A 25560-nucleotide genomic window follows, 5' to 3' on the forward strand; every position below is an offset into this window, starting at 1 on the left:
GCTTTTTCTATGATCCAACTGATGTCAGCAATTTGATCTCTGGTTCCTCTGCCATTTGTAAATCCAACTTGAACATCTGAAAGTTCTCGGTTCGTGTACTATTGAAGCCTGGCTTGGAGAATTTTGAGTATTACTTTGCCAGTGTGTGCTGCTGCTGCTAAGTCACTTCAGTCGTGTCCGACTCTGTGTGACCCCATAGACAGCAGCCACCAGGCTCCCCTGTCCCTGGGATTCTCCAGGCAAGAACACCGGAGTGGGTTGCCATTTCCTTCTCCAATGCAAGAAAGCAAAAAGTGAAAGTGAAGTCGTTTAGTCATGTCCGACTTGGTGACCCCATGGACTGCAGCCCACCAGGCTCCTCTGTCCCTGGGATTCTCCAGGCAAGAGCACTGGAGTGGGTGCCATTGCCTTTGCCAGTGTGTAGATGAGTGCAATCGTGCGGTAGTTTGAACATTCTTTGGCATTGCCTTTCTTTGGGATTAGAATGAAAACTGACCTTTTCTAGTCCTGTGGCCACTGCTGAGTGGTCCAAATTTGCTGGCATATTGAGTGCAGCACTTTCACAGTATTATGTTTTAGGATTTGAAATGGCTCAACTGGAATTCCATCACCTCCACTAGCTTTGTTCATAGTGATGATTCCTAAGGCCCGCTTGACTTTGCATTCCAGGATGACTGGCTGTAGGTGAGTGATCACACCATCGTGGTTATCTGGGCCTCGAGGATCTTTTTTTGCATAAGATGTCAGTTGTCCCCCACACTCATGTATAAATTCAACGCACTGTTAATCAAAGCCCCGAGACTATTTTTTTTTAGAAATTGACAAACTTATTCTAAAATTTAAATGGAACCAGAAAGGATCTAAAATAGCCAAGACAATCTCTTCAAAAAATAATTGCCTTAATTCATTTATGCATCTGCCGTGCGGGTCTTTGCTGCTGCTCGGGCTTGTCTCCAGTTGTGCTGAGCGGGGGCTGCGCTCTGGTTCGGTGCACCGGCTTCTCATCGTTCTCTTGTTGAGAAGCTGGGGCTCTAGGGCTCTCGGGCCTCAGGAGTCGTGACTCCCAAGCTCTAGAGCGCAGGCTCAGTAGTTGCGGTGCGGAGACGTACTTGCTCCACGGCGTGTGTAATCTTCCCTGATCAGGGGTCAACCAGGTCTCCTGCTTTGGTAGGTGAGTTCTTTGCCTCTGAGCCACCAGGAAAACCCTAAAGTAGCCAAGACCATCTTGATGAAAAAAGGAAAGTTGGAGGGCCTGCACTCTGTGATTTCAGGACTTATTTATTACAAAGCTGCAGAAATCCGGACAGCGTGGTTTGCTGTAGGGACAGACCAAGCGGTCAGTGGAACTCAGTAAAGAGTCCAGGAATAGGCCAGCACAAAGGCAATCAATTGACTTTACACGAAGCTGCCAATGCAATTCCATGGGGAAACGGAAACGCTTTAAACGCACAGGGCGGAACATCTCCTCCTCCGCCTGTGTCTGTACGGAATGAGCCCTGGCTGCTGCCTCACAGATTGCAAATTAATTCAAGGTGGAACATAAGCCTTGATGTGAAAACTAAAGTTATCCAGCTTCCAGAGTTAGGATATTTAATTTCTCAGATAGTCAAATGTTTCTAGATAAGAAACAAAAACCATGCTCCATAAAAAAAATAGATTACATTAAACTTCATTAAAATTAACATTATCTGCTGGCTGAAAGGCAATTTCAGTAAATAGTAAAGCCAAGCAGATTGGGAGGAAAATATCACAAAACATGTTTCTGGGAAAAGGTTTGCGTCCAGAGTATACGAAGAACTTAAAAGAACTTGGGCAAGTCAACGATGAAAAGATGAACGGCAATTTAAACAGAAGCAAACCATTTAAACAACCAATTTACATTGTGCATGAGTCCTGGAGGAGGGCATGGCAACCCACTCCAGTAGTCTTGCCTGGAGAATCTCACGGACAGAGGAGCCTGGAAGGCTACAGTCCATAGGGTTATATAGGTCAGAGTCAGACATGAGGGAAGTGACTTAGCAAGCTCGCACACCGTGTTTGCATATGGATAGCCAATCATCACATGCAGAGACGCTCAATGCCATGAGTCAGGTGAAAAGTAAACTTAAAGCACATACACGAAAACGGCTAAAACTGAAAAGGCGCAACGTTGGGAACTGGAACTGTCTCCTGCTGGTGGGATTAGATGTTGGGACAGTCACTTTGAAAAGCAGTTGAGCAGTTTCTGATAAAGTTAACCCTCCTCTCCCAACATCTCACATGTACGGATGTGAGAATCGGACAATAAAGAAAGCTGAGCGCTGAAGAATGGATGCTTTTGAGCTGTGGTGCTGGAGAAGCCTCTTGAGAGTCCCTTGGACTGCAAGGAGATCCAACCAGTCCATCCTAAAGGAGATCAGTCCTGGGAGTTCATTGGAAGGGCTGATGCTGAAGCTGAAACTCCAATACTTTGGCCACTTGATGAGAAGAGCCGACTCATTGGAAAAGGCCCTGATGCTGGGAGGGATTGGGGGCAGGAGGAGAAGGGGACAACAGAGGATGAGATGGCTGGACGGCATCACTGACTCAGTGGAAGTGAGTTTGAACAAACTCTGGGAGATGGTGAGGGACTGGGAGGCCAGGTGTGCTATTGTTCATGGGGTCGCAAAGAGTCAGGCATGACCGAGCGACTGAACGACCCAACGCCCCAGCCTTGACCCAGCACCTCTGTCCCAGACACACTCCCAGAGGACTGAGCGCTGGGGCACAGCAGTGCTTGGCGGGGACGTCCAACTGGAAAGAGCCCCAACACCCGCCTCAGCAGGACGGATGGACAAGCCATGTGCTGGCAACACGAGGGATGGCCTGCTGACTGACGGACTGTGTGGACCTCGCCTGCTTGTTTGACGGGAGAAGCCAGGTGAGAACGTCCATGTGTCGTGTGGGTCCACCTGATGGACAGACCGGGTGGAAGGCAGGGCTCCCTCATTTCCAGAAGCTTCTGCTCTTCTATGGTTCCTGTAATTCCTTTTATTTCTTAGCCGTTTCCCTGTTGTAATTTCTTACCTTCCATATTTCTGTCATTTTGCTTTTTTCTTTAAAAAGAAAGTAGTCAGCTAGTAGAATTATCTGTGTTATTTTGTGAACAACCATATTCTGCATTTATATATCGGTTCTACTGTCGTAAAGATTTCTAACTTTTTAATTTTTCCTTTATTATTTCTTCTTTCTGCTTTCTTTTACTGTTATCTTGTCTAAACAATACAGCTTGTAGATTATTCTTTCTTTCTTTTGTAATTAATACAACTTTTTCATTGAGTGAAAGAGTCTTTGATGCTTCGCTCTTTCTCTTCCCCACTTCCCTCCCCCCACTGGTAACCACTGACTGGTTCTCTTTATCTGTGAGTCTGTCTCTCATATACATTTGCTTGCTTTCTTCTTTAGACTCCACACAGAAGTGATATCACACAGTATTTGTCTTTCTCTGATATTCCACTTAGCATATTGTTGCCAATGGCAAAAATGTCATTCTTTTTTATGGCCAGTATTCCATTGTGGGCTTCCCCGGCGGTGCTAGTGGTGAAGGCCCCGCCCGCCAAATGCAGGAGATGTATGAGACATGGGTTCGATCCTTGAATCGGGAAGATCCCCTGGAGGAGGGCATCGCAACCCACTCTGGTATTCTTGCCTGGAGAATCCCATGGACAGGGGAGCCTGGCGGGCTCCAGTCCAGAGAGTCCGAAAAGAGTCTGACATGACTGAGCGAGTCAGCATGCACATCACAGGTGCAATGTCCCACTGTATATATAAACCGAATCTTTTTTATCCGTTCACCTGTCGACGGACACTTGCATTGCTCCCATGCGAGGCTGTTGTCAACAGAGCTGCTGTGAACGTCGGGGCACATGTATCTTTCTTTAAAATGCATCTCACACTTGCTTCTTCCTGAACCTATCATGCTTCGTGTAAATGTAGAGAACTTCAATTTTTATTTTACTTTAAAAATATTTTTATTTGTTTGGCTGTGCCAGGCCTCAGTTGCGTTATTCAGGACCTTTAGTTGCAGCATTTGGGATCTTGCTCTCCGACCAGGGGTCAAACAGCGGCCCCCTGCATCTGGAGCGAGGAGTCTTAGCCGCTAGACTACCAGGGAAGTCCTGGGCTACATGTATGTTTTTGAATTAGGGTTTTTGTTTTTCTCAGATGGATACCCAGGAGTGGAATTACCAGATCATGTCATTCTACTTTTAGTTTTTAAGGCCAGACTCTTTCGCATGGCGACTGTGGCAGTTGACATTCCCGGCAAGAGCCCACCGAGATCCCCTTTTCTGCACGTCCTCCTAAGTGTCCGTTACCTGCGCTGTTTTTCTAACAGCCGTTCTGACAGGTGTGAACTGATATCTCACTATGGCTTAATTTTAATGAGACTTTTTGAAGACTTTTCACTGTGCTCTTTTTTTTTTTTAAACTGTTCTCTAGAAATTCTGTGCTCTGCTCCTAGCTCCTCCTTGGCTCCAGAGACAGGCTTTGCTGTTTTGGGGGTAAACACACTTTTTTCTCCTAGTTTGAGTGCAACATGATCAAGAAAGCCGAAGGTCCTGGTCTCCTTAGCAACCTGCTGGAGTGGGCGGCAGTCGTCCCGCCTCTGCTGTGAGCGCAGGGATTATCTTCGGGCTTAGCTGGTGAGAGTTAGGGGCAGGGTGCCGCTGTTCCACTACTGTGACCCCAGGAAGAAGAAAACTCTGCCCATGGTGACGTCACGCCCAGAGCACCTGCTCTCCACCCTGGGCGCCGTTTCCTCCCTCCCAACACCCACTTCCCAAATTAAACCCGGGGGGTGTCTCCAGGCAGACCTCCCGAGACACCGCTTGCATCCTTTCAGGGAGGCTTCACACTGGGGAGCAGGGGCCTCGCACACAATACACACACGCACGCACGCACACACGCATGCACACAGCTGCCTGATTTCTTCAGCTGGAGCTGCTCGGACACCTGGACAGCAGTGCCCATCTGCTCGCAGCGTCGGCCACACTGGCGATGTCTCAACTCTGCCCTGAGTCTCAGGCTTCTTACTTTCAGGCTCATAGCATCTTTCAGAGGGAAGGCTCTCGAGCACCCACCTCAGGACCCGGGGGCCCCCTCTGCCCAGCAGTGCCCTGGCCTCCAGCCTCACGACCCTGGAAGCTCCCCTGGAAAGTTTATCAAAATAACGATTATGTGGTTTGGGTGGATTCAGCCTCTATCGTTGTCATAGAAACTAACTATAGGTTGTATTACTGAATAATTTCAGGGGGAACCGAGTGATGTCATTTTCTTACCAGTAAGCAGCCAACTATGGATAAAGCCCATCACTCTGGGTGGGGCACATGTTTAATTGAAGAGTCCGTTTTTGAAACAGAATTAACAGGTGTTGGCTGCCCCCGATGAGGTCAAAATGCAGCTCAAAATCATCAGAGGTCAGTTCCAGTTGGACTGGGCAGTGTTCCTGAGCCCTGGTGGGTGGTTGATACTCCGCTGTTCTCTGGGCTGCTGAGATGAAAGAAGGCCCTTGGGTCCAGACAGGGTGGCTGGCCCCCACCCTGTGACAGACAGTCCGCACCCTCATCTCCAAAGCCCGTGGCCTGGGGTCAAGTGCCCAGTGACCCTGAGCCACCAGCTTTTCTTCTCTAGGTCCCCTGACCTGCCAAGAAGGGGGTCTCAGAACCCTCACATGACCCACCCCTGCTCCGACACAGCTCATGAGTGTGGACTTTGGCTACTAAGATTCTGGAAGTTTGCTGGAGAGGACCCAGCAGCTGGTAGGCACTGAGGAATAACAAAATCAGCTTTGGCCTTTGCTCCTTGAATCCCTGACTGTTCCTGGGTGACAAGAGAGTCTTTTGTTATTCACAACCAGCCCCTCCCAGCACAGCTGAGTCTGTGCCAGTGAGGTGACTCTGCTGGGGCCCCGAATAGCATCAGGACAGTCACCAGAAGGGCAAAGTGACCAGGGGGGAGAACCCCCAGCCCCCACCCTCGGACCTGGGGGAGGAGGGCGGGACTGGAGACAGGGTCAGAGCTCTCACGTGGTGGGGTGGTGGTAGGAGGCGAGGCTGGGAGGCTAACAGCCCACCCCAACCCCAACCCCCACCCCCGCTGGCATCAGCGTCTCTGTTACATGGGCACCTCACAGTCCACTAAAGCAAAGGGGTAAGAGCATCCCTCGTACCCGGCAGGTCACAGAACAGAGGGTAACTGAAAGGTGTTTAAATGAGGTGTCAACTTGTTTCCCTCAGAGGATGGGGTCGTGCAGTCCCCGGGCCCTCAGAATTGAAGGGGTGACCATTTCCATGGGGCTGACTGGCCAGAGCACCAGCCACAAAGCCTGGCCCATCATCCAACATGGTTCCAGAAGCTTGGGTTGGGGCATGATTCATCTTTATGCAAGGGACACAAAGTAAGTAACTTTTTTTTATACTAATAAAGGTTATTCAAAAAGGGCCAAGTAATTAAAATGCAGTTTTGTCTTCAAATACAAGAATTCTGAGAATGAATTCCCCCAGACAGATTGTGGGGGGATTTATACAACGTCTACGACATGCAAATCTCTGGGCTTTCTTGTTCCTGGAGTCTTATACTGATATCCCACCTGCTGTATTTGGAGGCACTTGGAGGCGGAGCCCCCAGAGATGGGACATCATAAGAAGAGGGGGTGAGCTGGCACTTCCCCGATGGTCTAGTGGTTAAGACTCCAAAGGAGGCCTGGGTTTCATCCCTGGTGGAGGAACTAAGATCCTACAAAGTGAAGTGAGTGAAATTCGCTCAGTCGTGCCCGACTCTTTGCGACCCCTATAGTCCATGGAGTTCTCCAGGCCAGAATACTGGAGTGGGTAGCCTTTCCCACAAGCCACTGGCAAACCGCTAGGTGGGAAGACCCTGATTCTCGATCAGTGATGCTTTCAAGGAAAGATCTTGATCAAAAGGGGAAAATGTGGAATTCGTTAAGGAATAGTCAGCTAACCTTTGGCGTTAAGGCAGGCCCGTAGGAGGCGCTCTCACACCCTCCTCGCAGGTCAATTTCCCTAACCGGAAGAGACGTCTACCTACTGTCCCACAGGAAGAAGAAAACTTTCCTTGGGCCGCCCGCAGCAGCCCAGCCAATCAGAGACGGCAGCAGCTCAGCTAATCGGGAGATTCCAGGCTTTGCTCCTCCAGTGGACTCTGGCTATCAGAGCCCCGCCCAGGTTTTTTCCCTATAAAAGCAAGTTCCCAGGGCTTGTTCTCTGGATTTGTCTGTGGTCGGCCCTTCTCTGTGTGTTCCGAATTATAGTTCCTCCACTGTTTTTAATATAGCTAATCTGGTGCTTGAAGTGGTATGTCTTTGTGGCTAATGGTATTGAGGATCTTTTCATTTGTTCTTTAGCTATCCGTGTACCTTCTTTGTTGAAATGTGTTGCCCACGTAAAAAATTACGTTATTATTAAATTACAGATCTTTTTATTCTGCACTTCCCTGGTGGCTCAGTTGGTAAAGAATCTGCCTGCAATGCGGGACACCTGGGTTCGATCCCTGGGTTGGGAAGATCCCCTGGGGAAGGGAAAGGCTACCCACTCCAGTATTCTGGCCTAGAGAATTCCATGAACTGTGTAGTCCATGGGGTCGCAAAGAGTCGGACACGACTGAGCGACTTTCATTTACTCACTTATTCCTCGTTTTCTGGTGAAAATAACTGGCTGTCATACTATTACAGCTGACAGAGGCTTCGTTAGCCTTGAGCTGCGCCGACTCTGATTGCCCTGATGCATTTACTCAGGTTGACATGGTCAGGTTCCAGGAACTTGGTTTATCCAGGACAGGAAGCTTCTCATCCTCGTGGGGTTGTTATCACCAGGATTTTGCTAGAATGCTGCAGGGCATGGTTGGGGGCAGGGGGGGCGGGTGGCGGGCGGTGGTGAGGCTGGTGAAGATGGGTGTAGAGGTCCAGGCGGCTCCCCCCGCAACAGTGGATTTCTTGTGTCGCCTCAGGTGTATGGGTTTTTAACGCTAATGTTTCTTTTAAAAAATCATTTCAAAAAAGAATGTGAAATTTGGCTTAATTTGAAAGTCTTCTAACTAGTGAAACCTAATTTAATTTCTATTTTTGAAAGGACTAAAAGGGGTAAGTATATGGAGTGGTTTGAAAGGCAACTTGAATCGGTGTGGAAGCCAGGGACGCCGGAGGCTCTGCCCGCACCGGGCCTTTGTACACTGTGGCGGCCTCTTTCCTTACCGAGTTCAGAACCGCCACCTCCCCTCCCCAACGGGGGTGCCTGGGCCCCGCTTCGGGCTGCAGCCGCACCCTTCTGCGGAGAGCAGCCCACGGACAGGCGCTGGTGGCCTGCAGACGTCCTGGCGCAGCGGGCTCACTAGCTGGAGGCCGGCCCGAGAGAGCCCAGTGACCGCCACAGCCGCGCGGCTCGCGGGAGCCCGCTCCCCACCCCGCGGGAGCCCCAGACCGCCGGCGCCGGGACCGGAGCCGCAGGGAACTGGGAGCTTCCCGCACTGATCAGCCGTTCCACCCCGCCTCAGGTTCAAGGAGGGACCCCGCCCAGCCGGGCTTCCCGTTGATTGGCTGAACGGGAGAAAGGCGGGCGCTGATTGGGTGGACAGGACGCCTCTCGCCGCGCGCCCGGTGGCCGCGCCTTCTTCCTCAGCCGCAGAACGGGGAGCGGAGGCGATTGGTGCGGACGCCGGCCCGCCGCGCCCCTCGACGTCACTCCCGGCGTGCCGCGCGCCGCACTTCCCCTCCGCCCGCTAATGTTTTGGCCGGTCCAAGATGGCGGTGCAGGAGTCCGCCTCTCAGCTTTCCATGACCCCGAAGGTGCAGGAGTACCCGACCCTCAAGGTGGGGTCTGCGGCCGCGGCGCGCCTGCGCCTGTCAGGGGCCGCGGGCTGGGCGGCGACCGGGCGCGGGGTGGGGGGCCGAGGCCGGGGTCACAACAGAAACTTCCTTTCCCAGCCCGTCTCGTGAACAGGGGCGTGAGAACCCTGACACGGGCGTGCTGGCTGCCCCTGGACGGAGGCCCCCTGCCCGGGTCCCCGGGGGGTTCTGCAGGAGGGCGGGTGCGCTGCCCGAGGCCCGGACCTCCTGAGGGACAGTGCCGCCAGCCTGCACCTGGCGGGGAGCTGGCGCGGGGCCGTGTGGACGCCGGCCCCCAGGCCCCAGGCCCCAGGCCCCCTTCGTGCGGGGGACCAAAGCAGCGAGGCCATGCCCGGGACAGCAGGCGGGGCTGTGGGGGAGGGTCCCGAGCGGCCTACCTAGGTCCCCGGCCGACTTGATGTCAATGTTGTCGAAGCCGCTGCCGATGCGCACGATTATCCGCAGAGCCTTGAACTTCTCCAGATCCTCCCTGGTCAGCGTGATGGTGTGGTACATCAGCGCGCCCACGGCCTCGTTCAGGACCTGCAGCGAGAGCAGCGTGGTGACCGGCGCTGCCCCGAGCAGCCCGCGCCCCTGTGGGCCCAATAGGCTGTCTGGGTGGGAGGCCACCCGGGTCCCCGCGTGAGCACCTGCCGTGACCCGAGGGTGACGGCGACCCAGCAGACCCGCCAAGGACACCTGCCGGGTCGACAGAGGGGACGGGGCTCGCCTGACTGACACAGGGAGGTGGGAAGGGGGCTGCCCTCTCCCTGGGCACTGGACGCCACAACAGATGGAAAACAAGGGCACTGGGAGGACCCGAGACCCCCAGAACCACCGATGGGGAGGGGAGCCATGCCGCCATGCATGACCCACTCCCCGAAGAGGAGCCGCCGCGGGGCAGTGCACACCGGTCCCCAGGTGGTGAACACACAGCAGTGAGCACGGCACCCTTTCACACCGGGAGGGGCACACGTGGTCACCCCTCACTGTCACCGTGCGGGCCGCTCCCCCGGAAGGGTCGGGAGCGGCTGCAGCCCGAGGCCTCTGTCCTGCGCACCGCGGACCTTGGGGGTGGCCTCCCCCGGCCCCGCACTGGGAGGGGCGTCAAGGCCGGGCACAGGTTTTATGCGCGCTCGGCCAAGAGGTTGGCCTGGCCAGTGCAGACCCCCCGCGAGGGGCCTGACAACTCAGTCTCTGCCCCTCGGAGCGTGGCTGGGGCATCACCCACCCCCCCCGCCCCGCTCCCCACACGGGGGGTCAGGATGCTTGCAGGGACGGGGTGTGCATGTCTCAGCGGGGCTGCCCCGGGTGAAACCAATGTGAGCAGGTAGCTGCCAGGGTCTCCTAAGAGCCTGGCGCACAGACCTCCCCACCCGCGGGGTCTGCTCGCGTTGCGCCCCACGCAAAGCCCCTACTCGCGCACGTGCACGGCCCCACCCACCCCATCGCTGGCTGAACCCGCGTTCTGTCAGCACCCGCCCACCAGTAAGACGTGCCTGGCTGGGGGTGGGGGGCCACAGCCCAGGACCAGGAACGAGGGTCTGCTCCGGATGTGCTCGGAACAGCCAGGAACCTACCAGCTCTACCTGTGGACCCAAGGGCGGGGCCCCTGAGCTGAGCCACCTGGACCCAACGCATCAGACTCCAGGACCTGCCGCAGCTGGGGACCCAGTTCACCCCTCCCTAATGGGCCGGTACAATCCGCGACATCTCAGAGGCCACGGGGAGCCCGCGGGAGCCTGCCCGCAGCTGGGGACCCGGTTTATTCCTCCCTAACGGGCCGGTACAATTCGCGACGTCTCAGAGGCCACCCTCCCCTCCGCACAGAGCATCCAGCGCTGACTCGGGGTCCCCGGGGGGCGGAGGCTGTTGGACTCGCGGGGCTGCACGGCGCAGGCAGCAGCTGGCCCGCAGTGGACATAGCGAGTGCGGGGTGTGGGCGCTGAGGGGGGACCCTGGGCAGAAGCCAGCAACCTCTCAGACGGCCAACGGCCCTGGACTCATCTCTCCTATGATTACGGGGTGTCGAATGGAGACAGACGCAGGGCCCCCCAGAATGCAGTTCCTCGAGGGTGGCGTGGCCTTCCTTCTCGTCCTACGGGCAGAGGGGGCCCGGAGAACACAGCACAGGGGGAGAAAGGTCCAAGGCAGAGACAGCTGTCAGCAGGGCAGAGGGCCCAGGGCCTGGTCCTACACATGCGGGCAGGTGCTGCCAGCCTGGCTCGGGCCCTCCCTGCTCAGAGGACCCAGGGATCCCAGCCCCAGGCCCCCGAACGGGCCAGCGGGACCACACTGAGTCCTGACAGCCGCCCCGGCCTCCTAGGAGGGGGTGAGACGCAGGCCTGGTGAGGACGGCGTGAGGCAGTGGGCCAGCATCAGAGGCAGAGGGATTACGGGGGCACGCGGGGTGGGCAGGGGCACAGGGCAGGGCACGCGGCCGGGGCGGGGTGGGTGGTGAGGCGGCAGGCTCAGCCGTCAGGTCCCTGGGAAGACCCCTCTTGCTGCCCTGTGCTGTGTGGGCGGGGCTGTGAGGAGGCCCCCAAGGCTGTAGGCAGGCTGCGTGTGGACAGAGGTCAGTGCCCACTGTGGGTGGGCAGGCAGGTGCTGGAACTGGAGAGGCGGACACATGGCTGCCAGCGTTGGGAGGGGAGGCCCCGCGTTTAGCCTGGTCAGGCCTGGACAGTGAGACACGTGTGGCCTTCGACTGAGACGGGGGTGTGTGTCGGGGGGCGGGCTGAGGCAGGTGGGATGGGAAGGGGTCCTGGGGCGTCCTGGGCCGTGAGGCAGCGCATGGCCCGGGGCCGTCTGGAAGGTTCTAAAGCTGGGAGACTGTGCGGCTCCCAGTGTGTCCACTGGTCCCCCTGAGGTGAGTGGGCGGCTCCCCACAAACCTCTTCAGGCTCTGGTCCTGCTGCTACCACCCCGGGAACGTCCGCCCACCAGCACCACCCACCCAGCACCTGGCGATCCCACCCTATGTGAGGTGCACGCCAGTGGGCACCATGATTTTAGCTTTAACTTTAGACAGCATATTAAAAAGCAGAAACATTAGTTTGCTGACAAAGGTCCATCTAGTCAAGGCTATGGTTTTTCCTGTGGTCATGTATGGATGTGAGAGTTGGACTGTGAAGAAAGCTGAGCACCGAAGAATTGATGCTTTTGAACTGTGGTGTTGGAGAAGACTCTTGAGAGTCCCTTGGACTGCAAGGAGATCCAACCAGTCCATTCTGAAGGAGATCAGCCCTGGGATTTCTTTGGAAGGAATGATACTAAAGCTGAAACTCCAGTACTTTGGCCACCTCATGTGAAGAGTTGACTCATTGGAAAAGACTCTGATGCTGGGAGGGATTGGGGGCAGGAGGAGAAGGGGACGACAGAGGATGAGATGGCTGGATGGCATCACTGATTCGATGGACGTGAGTCTGAGTGAACTCTGGGAGTTGGACAGGGAGGCCTGGTGTGCTGCGATTCATGGGGTCGCAAAGAGTCAGACACGACTGAGCGACTGAACTGAACTGAATGTGCTTGAAAAATCTGTAGCAATAAATTTCATCTAAGACTTTGCTATTCACTCCTCACAAGTGACCTTTTTTTGTTCCTTTTTTTTCCCCTCTGCCCTACCTTGGAATCAAGAATTTACTTGAAATTTTTCTCTTCAGTAATGCAGAAAAACGTCACCTGCTTTTCGATTCATGGAACAGCAAATTCTGTTTAGATTAGTGCCAGATACATTAGATGTGTGAACAGCTACTTGGTGAATTGGACTGCCCCTGCTGGGCCTTCACCTGCTGAGCCCAGGGGCCAGTATAATTGAGCAGGGCGAGTGGAAGGATGTCAGGTTATGTGTCTGTCATAATAGCTCAAGTCAATTAAAAGTAATTTTTATGTTACTAGATTTGTATGTTTGAAGACTGTAACAGCGGTTTGTTTCAAACCTCAGGAAGTAGGAAAGGTTTGAGTAGATTGCTTGCTTCAAAATTGGTTAACTAGGAAATCCTGATACATTCCTCCCATATGGTATTAGCATAACACCCAGTGGAGCCTGTGAATGTCCTGTCCGCGTCTTCACTACCCCATCTGTGTTATGAGGACAGGTGACACCTGTTTGTTAGGAGCCTGTGAATGTCTTGTTCCCATCTTCGCTACCCTATCTGTATTATGAGGACAGGTGATACCTATTTGTTATAGTGGTGAATATAGTAATTTTTATGAATGTCTGTACATAAAAGTTTTTACATGACTTATTTTGAAGTCTCAAAATTAATATATGGGTATTATATTTATCTTACGTTTAGGATTTTATGAAAATGGAAAATTATGAGGCATTTGTAGGCTCTGACCTCTGTAAGATACCACTCTCCAGTGTTGCACAGAAGATTATGTCTGCTATGCATTCAGGTGATTTAGTGGAATCTGAGACCTGGAGAGAGAGTGAAAACAGTGAGTAATTTTTACGAACCTTCATGTTTTTTGTTACCTTGAATTATTCTTAAGACTAAGTTTTGAAAATCATTGACCTTAAAAATAAAAGTTATCTTACTAGCAAAAATGAGTTTGCTCGAGAATAGCAGTTTTGGACAAAGATGCAATACAAAGGCCAGAGGCGGGTCTAACAAAGGAGAAGCACGTCATTTTATAGAGAAAAAAGTGGATGTTGGGAGGGGTTGTTCTGGACCAAAGTCCACTGGAGAAAAGTGAGAGTTCAGAGTGGGGGTGGTTTCTATCTGAGTTACTGGGGTGGTGACTGCTTGTAGGAGATGCTAGGCACATGTTTTCCTGTGGGGACCTGTGATTGATTGTTCCTGTGACTGATTTTTAGTGGTACTGCGCCAGAGCTCCCCCTTCTGGCCTCCAACTCCATTTTAGTGAAAGTGAAAGTCGCTCAGTTGTGTGGGACTGCGACCCAATGAAACTATACAGTCCATGGGATTCTCCAGGCCAGAATACTGGAGTGGGTAGCCTTTCCTTTCTTTAGGGGACCTTCCCAACCCAGGGATCGAACCCAGGTCTCCCGCGTTGCAGGCGGATTCTTTACCAGCTGAGCCACAAGGGAAGCCCAAGAATACTGGAGTGGGTAGCCTATCCCTTCTCCAGCGGGTCTTCCCGACCCAGGAATCGAAACGGGGTCTCCTGCATTGCAGGTGGATTCTTTATCAACTCAGCTATGAGGGAAGCTCCCATTTTAGTGAGGTTTCTTATTAATTTTCAGAAAATGAAATGTAGCAGAGTGTTTTCTAGAACTTCGTGTTGCGTAGGGAAGTTTCTGCTACAAATGAGGGGGCCCAGCTCCCCTGCTCTACTCTCATTCAGTGATGGCTGAGCTTCTGCTCACTGAATTTTACATTTTCTTAGCCTTTACTGCTTTTAAAATGTAACACACTCTTCCTTGTTTCATTCCCTTAAAATCTGGACCAGATGTTCAAGTAACCTCAAAAGAGAAGGGCTCTTTCATAGTGCCCATCCGAGTGTTGCTTTGCCTTTAGCTCTTGGGTCACTGAACCTGTATTTGCTTGTAGTTTGTGGTGGAGAAGAGAAGTGTTCCTGACAGTATGTATATTATACCACTGGGTATGTGTATGTACACTCTTAACATGGCAAAGATCAGCGGGTCTGTGTATGTGTGTTCCTGACCTGACACAGGAGTGAAGGCGGTGGCATAGCCTCACAAGTGTGACTGAAGTGGGTTAAACACCAGGGTTTGTAATAAAGCAGTTTTTATTTAAAATTGTAAATATGGGCCAGTAATTTGTTTTTTTCTTCTACGGCGTAGATAATAAGTGAGTGAGATATAATTAATTTCATGGAGATGAAATAATTGAGAAAAATTGACAAACAGTGCAAAAGCTGTTATAAATGTAGTTTGTTGATTATATTAAGATACTCTTAACATTTCCACCTGTTGATAGCCATGCGTCTGTTGCCCCTCTTACAGAAGTCACTAATGAACTGGTAAGAATCTGGGGGTGTGGACTACGTACCTAGCCACTGATAGTGTTTTAGGGGGAATGTTGGTGCTTGGGAAGTAGATAAGGTTAACATCACATGTCAGAGAGACAGCGTTCTCCTTTACTCGGATACTTGCTTTCCAAAGTGAAAGAGCAGTGTGCACTCGACAGAGCTTGGAATACCCCTTCCTTCAAAACCTGGTGAGAATAATAAAACGCCCCTGGAAGCTGTGATGTGAGTCTCTGTTGGGAAAAATTTATCGGTCAGCCCATCTCATGAACTGCCTTGCCATGCTCTTAAAATACCTTGCTAAATCCTAGTTTTCATAACTTATTGAGATGATAAGGCGTTACTTTTCTGTCAAGTGTTCTTGGATTTGGAAAAAGAGTAGAATTTTTACAAAGAGTTTGTGTCTGTTGCTCTGTAGCACTTCCTGTGAACTCAGTGACTGAACACACACATGTGACTGAACACACACGTGTTATCTCTCAGTTTCTGTGGTCGGGAGCCTCAGCACAGCTTAGCTGGGTCCTCTGCAGGGCTGCTGTGCAGGTATCAGTCAGGGCTGGAGGCTCCTCTGAGGCCTGAAATGGGGAAGCATTTGCTTGTAAGTTCACACGGTTGTGGACTCTTAGATGAGGGTCTCAGTTTCTTGGTGACTGTTGGCTAGAAGCCACCCTCGGTTCATTTCCACATGGTTCTCTCCTCAGGCAGCTTTACATTATGGCAGCTTACTTTTTCAGAGTGCAAGAGAGTGACATTACAGTCTTATGTAAGGTAATCACAAACATTCTGTCACTGTTGCTGTGTTCTTTTGGTTAGAAGTAATCCACCCACCCTCAAGAGGTTCCACAAGGGCGTGAGTACTGGACAAGGGGGGTCGTGGGACCACCTTGGAGTCTGTCTGCCACAGGGTCCCACCGGTTTTACTCTTATTTCATATAAATCTGAAAGTTGGATTGCTAATGGGTTATTGATGATTGATGCTGAACCTGAGTTGATTCCTGAACTCTTGCCACATGTTAAGCTGTTATGTCAAATCCTCCTTTATAAGTAAAATATTGTAAATCAGCATTTCATTTCTGAATGCCCATCTCATACCAAATAAATATCAAAATTGAACTCAGAAATCAATGGAGATAAACTATTAATATTTGCTTTTATAAAATTATATTAAGTAAAACCAAACAGTGTTCTATGTCACTTTGGGATCTAATTTTCTGATCTGCTAGACCAACTGAGGTATACACGTCCAGTAAAGATTGGACTGTGTGTATCCTCTTGCAGCAAAGTTAGTCTTTATTTTAAAACCTTTTGTGGTTTTAAAAAAAAAAGATGCAAAGACTTAAAATACAGGTTAATGAATTAATATAAAGAGAAAATCATATAACTACTACTTACTTTGCCAACATCTCAAAATTTCCTTCTGAATTAAAATTCTCTTCCTGCTCAAAGGTAACCATTCTCGTGGTAATCATTACTCATCATCCACCACACCAGAGTCCGTCCTTCTCCTCAGAAGCACACCATCAGCTGACGCACATGGCTCAGTGTCCTTGCAGTCAGGTGTGGCCAAGTAGCAGCTTCCTATCTGTTGGGCACGCCACTGCCAGGGTAGGCCTGAAGACATCTGACTTGCTTCCTAGGTGGTCTCTTCCCTTTCCTCCAGTTGGAACCTCAAACGACTCCATTCTATCCTGCAAACGACAAGCGTCCTAGAGGACTGTGGACCAGCGTGCTGGAGGGACCCCAAGTCCAGAGTGTCTTCATGAGACAACTGCTCCACCAACCGAGACCGCTCGCCTCAGAGCAGCAGAGAGAAGTGAACTTGTTGTTAGGCCACTGTGTTGGTGGGTCTTTTGTGACTGCGGCTTGGCTTCTTACTGCGACTCCTTTACCTTTAAACTAGATGCAAACTGAGATCACCTGAGTTAAATTTGGCTTCCCTGGCGGCTCAGACAGTAAAGAACCGGCCTGAGGAGTCCTTGGTTCAATCCCTGGGTCGGGAAGAATCCCCTAGGGAAGGGAATAGTAACCCATTCCAGTATCCTTGTCTGGAGAATTCCATGGACAGAGAGGAGCCTGGTGGGCTACAGATCACAAAGAATCAGACACGACTGAGCAAGACTTAAATTTACATCGTCACTTCAGTGTTCAGTAATGCCACTGAAAGGATTTGAGGAACACTGGAGGAGAATAATTTTTCACGGTAATTTCAAGGTTGTCAGCTGGCCTGGTGCTATGGATAGTAGTCGGACACAACTGAGTGACTGAACTGAACTGAACTGATGCATTTGATTAAACGTGTATTTATTAGAGTACATCTCTATTTTGTCTAAATATCTATAGGAATCAAATAATGTTTTCTAATACATACTTATCCAAAATCTTTTTTAACTTAATAGAGCTTAGAGGTGAATATGTTTTTTTTTCTGGTAAAATAAGAATAGTTTCATAGACATTACAAATCAAAACTGATTATGCCAAAGGCTTTGACTATGTGGATCACAACAAACTGTGGAAAACTCTTAAAGAGATGGGAATACCAGACCACCTTACCTGCCTCCTGAGAAATCTGCATGCAGGTCAAGAAGTAACCGTTAGAACCGGACATGAAACAACGGACTGGTTCCAAATTGGGAAAGGCTGTATATTGTCACCCTGCTTATTTAACTTTATATACACAGTACATCATGCAAAATGCCAGTCTGGATGAAGCACAAGCTGGAATCAAGATTGCTGGAAGAAATATCAATAACCTCAGATATGCAGATAACACCACCCTTATGGCAGAAAGCAAAGAAGAACTAAAGAGCCTCTTGATGAAAGTGAAAGTGGAGAGTGAAAAAGTTGGCTTAAAGCTCAATATTCAGAAAACGAAGATCATGACATCTAGTCCCATCACTTCATGGCAAATAGATGGGGAAACAATGGAAACAATGACACACTTTATTTTCTTGGGCTCCCAAATCACTGCATATGGTGACTGCAGCCATGAAATTAAAAGACTCTTGCTCCTTGGAAGAAAAGCTATGAGCAACCTAGACAACGTATTAAAAAGCAGAGACATTACTTTGCTGACAAAGGTCCGTCTAGTCAAAGCTATGGTTTCCCAGTAGTCATGTATGGATGTGAGAGTTGGCCCATAAAGAAAGCTGAGCACCGAAGAATTGCTGTTTTTGAATTGTGGTGTTGGAGAAGACTCTTGAGAGTCCCTTGGACTGCAAGGAGATCCAGCCAGTCAATCCTAAAGGAAATCAGTCCGAAATATTCGTTGGAAGGACTGATGCTGAAGCTGAAGCTCCAATAGTTTGGCCACCTGATACAAAGAACTGACTCATTGGTAAGACCCTGATGGTGGGAAAGATTGAAGGAAGGCAGGAGGAGAAGGGTTCAACAGAGGATGAGATGGTTGGATGGCATCACCAACTCGATGGACATGAGTTTGAGTAAACTCCGAGAGTTGGTGATGGACAGGGAGGCCTGGCGTGCTGCAGTCCATGGAGTCACAGAGTCAGACATGACCAAGCAACTGAACTGAACTGAACAAATTAATACACGTTTAAAACTCCTCAAGGCAATTATCTGTCAAAATCCAATTCATTAATGTGAAGTGTGTCTTTATTTCTACCAACTAGTGGAAATCTTTGCAATTTCAGGCACAGAGAACATAAAGCTAAATGACAAAATAGATATTTTATTATTATTTTACTCTGGTCAAGATTATATGGATAAACATTTTTTTTATTTCTATCAAGTAAATATAAAATCCTTATGTCCAGTCACTTAGTATACCTGCCAGGTGTTGGGTTCAAGTTTGCACTGCCCTAATTCAAGCCTTCACTCCTTCTTATTTGAAAATTTGTGGTACTTCCTTAGTTGATGTTAGGTGTCAATTTATTGCCACTTTTGACCTGCCTTTGTGCTGTTGCTGGAATTAGCTCAGATCTTGCCTTTGTTTTCTGCAGAATTTGTCTGTAGAAAAATACCCCTGCAGGGCAGCCTGGCCCTTGCCAGCCCTTTAAGTCTTAAGTCTCATCACTTCCCCTCTCTTTATGCCCTATTCAGATTTTTAAATTGATTTATTTTATAGTAGGTCCTTGTTGACTGTCTGTTTTCAATATAGCAGTGTGTACATGTTGTCCCCAAATGCCCAGTCTATCCCTCCACCATCCCCCACCCCTGTACCCAAGGCAGTCTACAGACTCAGTGCAATCCCTATCAATTACCCTTTTTCACAGAACTAGATGAAAAAAATCTTTATATGGAGACACAAAAGACCCTGAATAGCCAAAGCAATCTTTCTTGCCAAAGCAAAGAAAAATAGCTGGAGGAATCAGGCTCCCTGACTTCAGACTCTACTACAAAGCTACAGTAATCAAAACAGTATGGTGTGGGCTCAAGAACAGAAATACAAATCAAAGGAACATGATAGAAAGCTAAGAAACAAACCCACACACCTGTGGTCAATTAATCTGTGATAAAGAAGACAATGCCATGCAATAGAAGGACAGTGTCTTCAACAAATGGGAGAACTGGATGGCTACAAGTTAAAAAAAAAAGAAACTAGAACATTCTTTAACACCATACACAAAAATAAATTCAAATGGGAGTAAAGACCTAAATGTAAGCCTGGATCCTATAAAACTTAGAGGAAAACAGGCAGAACACTGACATAAATTGCAGCAATATCTTTATGAATCCATCTGCTAAAGTTACAGAAATAAAAACAAGAATAAACGTGACCTAATTAAATGCAAAAGCTTTTGCACAGCGAAAGAACCATAAACAAAAACAGCTGGGGCTTCCCCGTGGGTCGTGGTTAAGACACTGCACTGCCAGTACAGGGGTGCAGGCTCCGTCCCTGGGTGGGTTGGGGAACCAGGGTTCCGCATGTTGTAAGGCATGGACAAAGGAGCCTGGCGGGCCACAGTCCGTGATTGCCAAAAGAGAAGACACACGTAAAAAGACAGCCCACAAAATGGGAGAAAATAATTCGCAGGTGATGCGACTGACAAGGGATTAGTCTGCATTCAGATTTAACTCCAGTTTCCAAAAACAGTGTTTCCCAGCTTCATCCTCTACTTAACCTTTTCTTTCACTCCTTCGTATACATCTCTTTAGTAGTGCGATGATTGCATTTACAAGGTTCTGCTCAAATGATACTTCATTACCAGAATACCTTATTAGAAGTAAACTGCATTGATTCATCTGCAACTCAGAGAATTTTCTGTGCCGTAGTTTTTGTTTATTTGCATAATGCTTTAACTCTTGATATATTTTGTGCTCTTTCAGTTCAGTTCGTCTCTCAGTCGTGTCTGACTCTTTGCGACCCCATGAACCACAGCACACCAGGCCTCCCTGTCCATCACCAACTCCCGGAGCTTCCTCAAACTCACGTCCATGGAGTCGGTGATGCCATCCAACCATTTCATCCTCTGTTGTCCTCTTCTCCTCCTGCCCTCAATCTTCCCCAGCATCAGGGTCTTTTCAAATGAGTCAGCTCTTCGCATGAGGTGGCCAAAGTACTGGAGTTTCAGCTTCAACATCAGTCCTTCCAATGAACGCCCAGGACTGATCTCCTTCAGAATGGATTGGTTGGGTCTCCTTGCAGTCCAAGGGACTCTCAAGAGTCTTCTCCAACACCACAGTTCAAAAGCACCAATTCTTCAGCTTTCTTTATAGTCCAACTCTCACATCCATACATGACCACTGGAAAACGGCACTCTTGGAGGCAGGCAAATGTAGTCTCATCTTTGAGGCTATGACAGTGGTCTGATCTGTAAATTTCAACTCTTACTGATTTGTAAGAGCTTTCTACAGACATGATACACGTATGAAAGACTTAACTATTTCTGTTTACGTTGTATTCTCAGTGTTTCGGGGGTCTTTTTTGTTGTTGTTTGTAATAGTTTAGAAATGTTTGTTTTTTTTAAACAGAAAAACTGAAAACAAAGTCCTTAATCCCACATGAAAAAAATTTTTTTTACATATTTACACACATTCAGAGTGAAAGGATTTATATGTACATTGTTTTCTTAATTTAGGCTTTTTCTTTGTTTGATAAACCAATCTCCCCTTATCGCCACCCCGTGTTAATAACTTAGCTTATGCCTTTTATGTTTTTGTTCACCTGTTTCTATGACTCTAAACTCCCAATGCAGGGGCCTGGGTTCGAGCCCTGGTCAGAGAACTGCATCTCACATGCCGCAACCAAGAGTTCACTTGCCACAGCTAAAGATTCTGCAGGCTGCAGTGAAAATCAGAGACTCTGAGTGCTGCAACCAAGGCCCGACGCAGCGAAATAAGTGATACACACACACACACACACAGAACAAGCTGTAGGTGAGATACGGATGGCAGCAGTGCAGTGAAGCTTTTCCTCAGGTGACTGGTTGGGTTGATCTGTGGAAGCAGCTGTCCAGGCTGCTGGGCAGTCTGTGTATTTGAGAAGTGGAAGAGAATGGCCTAATGGCTGTGGCTGTGTGCCCTGGGAAAAGACAGAGGCTGAGGGTGATTCACCAGCAACTAAAGGTTAAATGTGACAGACAGCTCACCTGCTGGCCTGTAAAGAGGCTCCCTGCGGTCCCAGGCCCGTTCCTAGTCAGGTTGGTAGAGCTCCAGAGCAGGCTGGACTCTCACCCCAAGCAGGTGTTCTGCCTTAAGGTCAGGGCCTTGATCAGGAAGAGGGACCTGACCCTGAGAGGCAGGGTGGGGACGTCTGGATTGGTGCCTTCAAATCTTGAGTCCCAGGTGCTTCTGGGACCTGCTGAAGTAGCTACTCCTCTGTCAAAGGCCAGCCCCCTCCTCCCTACCTCCACTGCAAGATGCAAGAGGGCTCTGTCTTTAGAAGTCACACGTTCCCCCTCAGGAACTGCCACCTCCCTGTCTTTTGGCAGGGCCTGTCAGGGAAGTGGATGAGACTTGGGCTGGCCAGGGCACAGAAACCGTGTAGGCATTGGAACAGAGGAAGTTTAAAGCATTACTGACTGAGAAGTAAAGAACTCTGAAGATTACAGTAACAGCAGACTCGGAAGCAGCCACCCGAGAAAGTGTCGAAGGAAGGAACATACCTGGAATGGCTTGGCCAAGTGATGTCCACCATCTGGCCGTCTGCTGTCCCGGAACAGGCCACTTGGGCTTCTAATGGAGCGACCATGGGGCTGGGGTGGAGGCTGCACATGGCATAGCGCTCGCACGCCCCAGGGCCTGCCTTGCTGTCGCCTCTGTTGTCCAGCTTTCCAATTTCAGACTGAACACTGGGTCCCCAGTAGCACCAAACTTTGAGCACAGTCACTTGGGGGCTCGCTTGCAACACTGATCCCCTTGTGCCCTCAAAGGTGCTGAGCTTTGTTTTGACTAGAATCCACACATGTTCTGGGCATGGGTTTGCCTTTCCCACACACACGGCCTCAGTGAGCTCTGTTCTCCAAGGCTCACAGAGCATTTGATCCGCTGACCTACAGTCCTGCATAGCACTGCCCCGGACATAAGGACCCGCTCTACAGCACAGGAGCTGCAGCTGGTATGTGATCCTGGGACCCATGGGCTCTGTCATGGGCGCACAGGTGGTGCAGTGATGGAGTGGTGGGTAGCAGGTCAGCTCCGGTGACCTCCAGGCTGCAGTATTCCCTGGACATCAGTGACCATTGCAGGATGCAGTGTCCCCATTGGACATAGTTAAGGACACTGGGACCCAGACGGTGGCAGTGGGAGCAACCCTGCCCAGCATCACTCCCAGAACCCCCTCCATAAATGTGTTTTTCTCTCCCTATGTTTCTGGGTTCTGCAGGTTTAGTCTTGACTCCCCAAGGTAAATCTGCCAAGGGCACAGAAAGAATGGCTTTCTTCAAGCTATAGTTGCTGCCCAGTCATTTCAAGTTTCTTATACCAAGGGACTGGCAGGCCAAAGATGTACTCTCCATCCTACTAGGGGTGACAGGGCTGTCATCATGTAAAGGGGACAGGAAAGCCTCTGCTTGAGACCCAGGTGATGTGATTGGACACCCCTTGGTCCACTGTCCACATTTGACAGTAAATGCAGTGGCCGTGCCTGAAAAGGGCATGACAACCAGGCACTTCACCTCTCAGGGATGAGGGTTTAGGTCACGATCAGACAAGCAACCAAAACCAGCAGAGGTGCCCAGCCAGGGTGAGGGGCCCTCAGGACATGGTAGAGGGTTAGGGTTAGGTACCTGGAGCCCCCTGCTTATCCCAGCTGTGGCAGCACAGCCCCTCCTGATGGTTGCCTCAGCTGCAAAGAGCTTTTCCCAAGGGCATACCCCTTTCCCAGGAACAACCAGGTAGTGACTGGTGGGTGTGGAGGTTGACCCTCTGGAGGAAAATTCTGTAGGAACATGTCAGGCCTTCTTAGCAATTGCATTAGTCCTTTACTCCCCTACAGACATTGGTCCTGAGAGTGCCCCCCCCAGTAACCTTTCTGAATGCAAGCCTTCATCTCAAGGTCAGCCTCCCAGGGACCAGACCTCTGCCAGTGTATGGGTACACGTACATTAAAGTCATTTTTTTAAAAATGAGGTTACACTTTCACAGATCTCTGCACCTTCAGGTCAACTAACACAGCTTATTCTGTTCGGTGGCTCTGTGCTCCATGGTGTGGCTGCTACATAATTTCTTCCTCCACTGCCCTCTTGGTTGGTATTTGCTTTGTTTTCAGTCCTTTGCCGTAATGCAGTACTGTCATAAATGTTTGGCTTAAACCTACTTACTGTTGCATCCATTTCTGTGAAATAGATAGCCAGCAGTGAGGTGGTTCCATTACAGGACTTATGTATTTTATACCTGTTTGTATTGAGGTCACAACACACAAACACACAGTACATCTGTCCTAAGATTACAGCTCAGGATTTCACAAACTGAACACCCCATAACCTTCACCGCATCAGGAAGCAGCATGGGTGGCATCCCCGAGGCCCGTCTTTGGACCCTTTGGGTTTGTCCTTTTCTCTCCAACTCTGAGACGCATGTGTGTGTTTTTAATGTGTTGACACTTTGTTTTCCACAAAGATCCTAGGCCGCGCTCACCCTCTGCCATGGCCCGCACTCTGTGGAGTGTGCTTCTCTCTAAATCTGAATAAATCCACTTCTTACCTGTCACTTTGTCCCTCACTGAATTTTTTCTGTGATGAGACATCGAGAACCTGAGCTTCATTAGGTCCTGAAACCAGAAACCTGCTCTACGAACTGTCAGAAGGTATCAGCTCAGAGAACTTAAAGAGTATGATCTTCCTTCTGAGGGAGCCAATTCCGAAAGTCCAGATGACCTTTAGAAGTTTCTTGGAATATCTGGAGAAACAAGCTAAAATACATGAAGATAATGTGACTTTACTGTAGGATCTCTGCCAAAAAGTTGTGCTGAACCTTATGGAAGAGATAGATAAACATAAAAGAGAGAAAAGGAATTTAAAAACAGATGCTTCAGGTTGCTTTCACGCTATGTAAAAAAGCAGTGTTCCTTGTACCACAGGAAGAACTGTGACCATGGAAGATAGTTTTTATTGGCTCTTAGACTTGAAAGACCCTTTGGTCATTGCTTCCAGCCTCCCACCCGTCATGGAAATCAGCGGCAGTTCATTCTAGTAATGAGCTGTTTTCTCACACACACACACATGGAAAGATCCGAACCATTCACATTTTTACCAGTAACGAGTGAGACTACCTCTTACTTCTCCATCTCCAAGTATATTTAGTTTGCATTTCGCTGACTAGTACAGAGTATGAGTATTACATCATATTTGTTTGCTTTTTGGATTTGCTATTTTGTGTGTTGCCTCTCCGTATCTTTTGCTCATTTTCCACTGAATTTTTCATTTTTGGTCACTGTAATTTGTTGTATAATATAAATATTAACTCTCTGTCTTTTTTGTCCCGTTACTTTTTCCAGTGTATTATTTTTTTTCAGAAATGGTGCTAATTGTCCTTCCCCTATTTATTAATTTACCCTTCTCTGCTGAACTGAAATATGATTTTCGCTATATATTAAATCCTCATAAGCCTTGGGGTCAGCTTCTGGATTCTCTACCCTGTTCTCGAGCTCTTGTCTACTCCTACTCAAATGCCTTGTATATGTGACCACAGTGGCTTTATAGCACGTTCTGTTAATCTGGCAAAGCAAGTCTTCTGCAATTTTTTTTTAAACTTAACTAATCAAACTGATCACATGGACCACAGCCTTGTCTAACTCAATAAAACTATGAGACATGCTGTGTAGGGTCACCCAAAATAGGTGAGTCATGGATGTGACTGGTGATAGAAGTAAAGTCCAATGCTGTAAGGAACAATGTTTCATAGGAACCTGGAATGCTAGGTCCCTGAATCAGGGTAAATTGGAAGTGGTCAAACAGGAGATAGCTAGAGTGAACATCGACATTTTAGGAATCAGTGAACTAAAATGGACTGGAATGGGCGAATGGAGTTCAGATGACTATTACGTCTACTATTGTGGGCAAGAATCCCTTAGAAGAAATGGAGTAGCCATCATGGTCAACAAAAGAGTCTGAAATGCAGTTCAGTCGCTCAGTTGTGTCTGACTCTTTGCGACCCCATGAATTGCAGCACGCCAGGCCTCCCTGTCCATCACCAACTCCCGGAGTTCACTCAAACTCACGTCCATCGAGTCGGTGATGCCATCCAGCCATCTCATCCTCTGTCGTCCCCTTCCTCTCCTGCCCCCAATCCCTCCCAGCATCAGAGTCCTTTCCAATGAGTCAACTCTTCGCATGAGGTGGCCAAAGT

General features: G+C 49.4%; 1 protein-coding gene across 2 annotated transcripts in view; it reads left to right on the plus strand.

Moving 5' to 3' along the window:
* Positions 1 to 8686: 8686 nt before the first annotated feature.
* The window catches only part of POLN (DNA polymerase nu), a 153029-nt gene continuing 136155 nt past the window's right edge, over positions 8687 to 25560 (plus strand). The window contains exons 1-2 of one of the 2 annotated variants that reach the window (XM_070791923.1): positions 8687 to 8842; positions 13155 to 13299. In XM_070791923.1, coding sequence (XP_070648024.1) covers positions 8774 to 8842; positions 13155 to 13299 — 214 coding nt within the window. In that variant the 5' untranslated portion in view covers positions 8687 to 8773. The remainder of the gene's footprint in view (positions 8843 to 13154; positions 13300 to 25560) is intronic. The other variant, XM_070791922.1, reaches the window with a different exon arrangement.

This window comes from Bos indicus, chromosome 6 (assembly GCF_029378745.1).
Source record: "Bos indicus isolate NIAB-ARS_2022 breed Sahiwal x Tharparkar chromosome 6, NIAB-ARS_B.indTharparkar_mat_pri_1.0, whole genome shotgun sequence".
Lineage (NCBI taxonomy): Eukaryota > Metazoa > Chordata > Mammalia > Artiodactyla > Bovidae > Bos > Bos indicus.